The sequence below is a fragment of the Gregarina niphandrodes genome (genome assembly GCF_000223845.1).
Source record: "Gregarina niphandrodes unplaced genomic scaffold scaffold00004, whole genome shotgun sequence".
NCBI lineage: Eukaryota > Apicomplexa > Conoidasida > Eugregarinorida > Gregarinidae > Gregarina > Gregarina niphandrodes.
Window position 1 is genome coordinate 294,996 of NW_011645775.1, and position 4,654 is coordinate 299,649.

A 4,654-nucleotide genomic window follows, 5' to 3' on the forward strand; every position below is an offset into this window, starting at 1 on the left:
ACTGGCGAGGCTCTTAGGCGCTGACCCAACGTNTAACGGGGGATGCGAGAGCCCTCCGACCTACGCCGACCTGTCCTTCCGGTTCAACTACGCGGCGGTCCAATCACGCTGGCAGATTCAACCACACCACCACCCGGCACTTGAAGGACGTCGGAGACTTTCTGGTCGGACGGTTTCCGATCGGACGCTTTCTGGTGGGACGGTTTCTGGTCAAAGCCTCCCTGGTCGGAGGCTCCCTGGTCGGAGGCTCCCTGGTCAGCCGTTTGTACTAAGTCGGGCAGGCCTCGTTTCCTTCGCGTAGACTCGCGTGTTGCATTCGGCGAGGGGGCGCTCTTTTCTTTGGACCCGGCCCCGTTGCCTCCGACTGCAGGTTCCGGCCTCCGGTCGGGTCCAACAGATGAGACCGATCGACCACCCGGTTCAGTCGCCTTGGAAATCTGTCTCGTTATGCGCCGCCCGACTGAGGGCGACAGGGCTGTTCCCTTGCATCGAGACTGACTCTTTTGTGGGGTGGGGACCGCCGCCGGGTGCGGCCCCGGCACGTCGTCACTGACCACTGTCTGGGCACCGTTTTTGTGTCGAGCGCCTTCGTGTCGAGCTGCGTCGGTCGTGTCATCCGCAGCTGGAGACCCCGTCTGTGCTACGCGCATAGCTTCATCTAAAACCCTGGCGCCCGTGCCCTCAATGTCCGTGTCCTCAACACCATTGGCAACTACATGGCTCTCCGGTCTTTCCTGAAGGGGCGATCTTCGTTGCGATGCCTTTTCTTGAAGGGGCGATCTTCCCTGAAGGGGTGATTCTCCTTGAAGGGGGGTCTTGCCTCGGAGAAGTCTTTTTTCCTGAAGGGACAACTTCCCCCCAACTCTTGCCGGACCCGGCTCTTGCCGGCCCCGTCTTCTCTTCAGTTTCGCTAATGGTGCTTCCTCAGTCGTATCGAGACCCCTGCTCGCCTGCTTGGCCGGTGCTTCCAATCGGGCCGCTTCCTGTCTGGCCAAAGACTCTTCACGCCTGGGTCTCCCTCGGCGCCGCTTCATCTCCCCTTCAGGTCTGTAAATGTCGCCTGTCTGCTCCGCTACACCAGTCGGTTCAACCACTCTTCCACGACCCGCCTTCCGGCCCGGTCTGCCACCACGTTTTTCAGGCACCTGCTCGTCGTCTTCCGCGTCCTGGCTCACTTGAATGAGCGGCCTTTTGCGCCGCCCAGGTGGCTGCGCCTTAACCATATCCGCCTCCAATGCAATCTTCATATCTCGGGTAAAACGTCCCACCTTCTTAGCAGACGACTTGGCTTCTTCCTTCCCAGCATCTTCCTTCCCCGCATCTCCCATCTCCACATTTTCCTTTCTAAGGGGCATGGATTGGAATCGAACCGTCTTGACTGGAGGGTCCGGAGCAGAGTGCGGTTTTTCTCGTAACACCGGGTCTGTGTGCCGCGCGTTCCTCGGCTCATCGCCGCCCACAGTCCGGATCTTCGTCTCATTGTTCTTTCTCGACCGCTGTGACCTTCTCGTAGCCACAATCATGGGCGTCGTCGCCACGGGGTTGGCAACCGACACGGACGGACTCACCGTCGCCCGATTCATCTTTGTGCGCTCCGCCTTTGTCGTCCCCTCCGTCCCCGTCTTTAGCATCTCAGACTTGGTTGTCTGTTCATTCACGGGTAGCTGCGGAGTTCCCACCGATTGCGGTACCGGTCGCTGCACTGGTGTAGCTTCCATGGTGACATTTTTTTTGTGCGATCTCTTCACCTGTTTTTTGGCATCCGCCGGCGACGTCTTGGTCGCCAAGTCACCACCGGCCGCAGTCCGCTTCTTTCCCCCTGATCGTTTCTTAGGAGCCTGTGGCAAGTACGGCTCGTCGATGTCTGACTCTGGTGCAATCATCAAAGGCGGCCCGGCCAATCGGGCCGGAGCGAGAGCGGCCGGCAGCTTCTCGGCGTTTCCATCAGTTCTCGTCTCAGGTGGTCTCTTCAGCCCTTTTGCTTCCCGCCGTGCCACATGGCTACCGCCGTCCGGCTTGATGGCATGCTGCCGCGCGGCAGCACCTACCGTCTTACCCTGGTCCCGTCTCCGTCGGGTCTCCTTCGATCCACCGTCATTCGAGCCACTACTCTCATTCGATCGATCCTCTTTCGAAGCATTCTCCCTCGTTCCGGTCTCTTTCGAAGCATTCTCCTTCAATGCGCCTTCTTTCGGTCCACTCTCTTTGACCTGTTTAACTGCCCCGGATCTACCCATACCGACGGGCTTTCCGGGACCTTCAAGAGCCTCACGAGTCACCTTGGCCAAGGCTCTTGTTGTGGCTCGTGTGACGGGAGAAGCCTGCCTCTTCGGCAGCATCTTGGGTGACACGTTCTTGGACATACTAACTACTAACTAACTTTTTTGATATGGCGACAAGGGTCAGCGCTAGCACGGCGGTGGTTCGGGTAATGCGAGACACTGCCGACCAAGGCAACGCGGCACAGTCCATCACCAACGTTTCGCTATGGCGACCCATCCAGAGGAGCCTATCCAAAGGAGCCTATCCAAGGCCACCGACCAAGGCTGACCGAGACGACTGATCTGTTTTGTAGCGGGGATTGCCAGTGTTGATTGATAGAACAAGTGAGGTGCAGTTGAGTTCGGTACGCGAGTGTGCGAAACAGATTATGCGAGACTTGGACCCCTCTAGTTTTGGCTATACGTTTTGTTACTGGCTAGCTCACGGTTGTACAGATCCCGTGCATGATGAATTCAGTGTGATAGTGGACTTCAGTGTGTCATTTCAAGAAATTCGAGAAATTCATCAAAAATTTGTAGTAACCGATTTCCGCCGCCTTAAGTTTTCGCGGTGGCGGTTGTTGCTGACGGACGTGTGTGGTAGCAAGTTGCCTAATGTGCAGCTGAGGACGTTGACTCAGCGAATTGACGAAACGTGTGGACTTTTCACAAAACTCGTTACCATGGCAAGCTCAGACCTTCAACAGGCCATGACCACTACCGAGGCCATGACCACCACGGAGCCCATGAGGGCGACCACACATGTCGGGAGACAAGCCACGGTGCAGGAGACGGCGCCCCCGCCCGCTCAGTACATGCAACATAAGGTGGAACAGACACTAAGCCAGCCACATGACCCGGGCGGGCCGCAACAAGATAGCAGACAATACGATAGCAGACAATACGATAGCAGACAATACGATAGAGGTAGGGAACATCCCCGCAGTGACCATCCTCGCAGTGACAGAAAACGTTCAGACGAACGTGGGGAACGACACCAGGGAACAGCAGACCAGGGAACCGCCCAGCAGGAAACAGTCCAGCAAGGGGCGTGTCGCCCGAGAGTCACGGGAACACACGCGAGCAAGACCAGCGCCGTGCGGAAGGACAAACTTCCGCGCAGTAGCACGGACAACCCGCCCCTGATTAAGCGGATCCGCGGCGCCGGAAGGAGACGGGTGGACAAGAGCGGTGTCTCGGTCGTCACTGCGGCCGCAAAGGCCGCTGGACCCAAAGGCGCGCCGTCCGCTGTCCTTCCGCGATCAGAAGGCACGCGGGGTCGAGGCAATGGCGTGGAAGCGCGTCTGGTTGCCAAGGATGTGGAACACCGGTTGGTGGGAGACGGTCTGGGAGGAGACCATTCGGTTGCGAGTGAACCTCGCTTGGGAATAAGGGGTTTGCCAGAGGTGAAGGTGCGGCACGACCTCACGGCTGAGCGGGGCCGGGTCATTCGGGCTGGACTGGCTTCGATTCGTGCCGAGCTGTCGGTCCCGAGTATTCAACCGGAGCCAGACGGAGAGAAGACCCAGACGGACGAGTCATTGCTCAAGACGCCGCCCAAAAATCAGCCACAGTCACAAATGGACTTGTCAACGGTTACAGGCGTAGCTACTGGGGACGCAGACCGTCCCATAACAAGTTCCCGGGAACTGCCCGACTCCGAGGACTGGCAGATACATGCCGACAACGACCTGCTTCTGCAGTACCAAAAGACCAAAGTCCCGCTAGTCAGCAGAGGTTGTCGCCACGCAGAAGGCGAAACACTCCACGATCTCGTAGACATCGAATGCTGCCCGAACATGGTGTCTTGGGAATCATACTACTCGGCAAAACAGAACCCGATTTAGCGACGACGAACCCCTACCAACCCGTAAGAGATATAGCTAGGTAGACATATTGGGGAACTTTTTCAAGTGCTTTCACAGCTATCCCAATCACCATCCAACCCAGATTGAACGCTGCCTCGAGAGCAGGCAGGGTAGGTGTCCTCAAGATAGTGCTAATCCCCGAGACAAAGACCGATGCGCGTCATTGGATGTGAATGCCGCAGAGGCAGCCGAGAAATATTTGTATAAAAAAGTGTAATCACCTCCTTGTTCGTGTTGTCACCCCCTCGTATGGTCGCCATTGTGGGCGAGCACCTCGTCGAGTTGATCATAGCATTGTACCGCCGTGCTCATCCGCAATGACACCAGCTGCGATGTGGGCGTCTGCTACCTCACCCTTGTAGCCAGATAAGCACGCCGGCCTGACGACCTGGAAAGAAATGCTAACTAACCAAATGAGGTCAGCTCACCAACCAGGAAGCTGTCAGATAGCTGGGTTGCATCAGATAGCCTCGAACTGCTTGGTATCCAACTGCTTGGTATCCAACTGCTTGGTATCCAACTGCT

The 4,654-nt window shown here is 57.3% G+C and overlaps 2 protein-coding genes across 2 annotated transcripts; one reads left to right on the plus strand and one right to left on the minus strand.

The window, feature by feature from the left end:
- Positions 1-83: 83 nt before the first annotated feature.
- GNI_031840 (hypothetical protein) lies at positions 84-2,363 on the minus strand (the record flags this gene model as incomplete). Its single annotated transcript, XM_011130880.1, has 1 exon — positions 84-2,363. The coding sequence occupies one exon, from the start codon at positions 2,361-2,363 to the stop codon at positions 84-86; it is 2,280 nt and encodes a 759-aa protein (XP_011129182.1).
- A 287-nt stretch (positions 2,364-2,650) lies between these two features.
- GNI_031850 (hypothetical protein) lies at positions 2,651-4,108 on the plus strand (the record flags this gene model as incomplete). Its single annotated transcript, XM_011130881.1, has 1 exon — positions 2,651-4,108. One exon carries the CDS (start codon positions 2,651-2,653, stop codon positions 4,106-4,108), a length of 1,458 nt encoding a protein of 485 aa, XP_011129183.1.
- Positions 4,109-4,654: the final 546 nt, after the last annotated feature.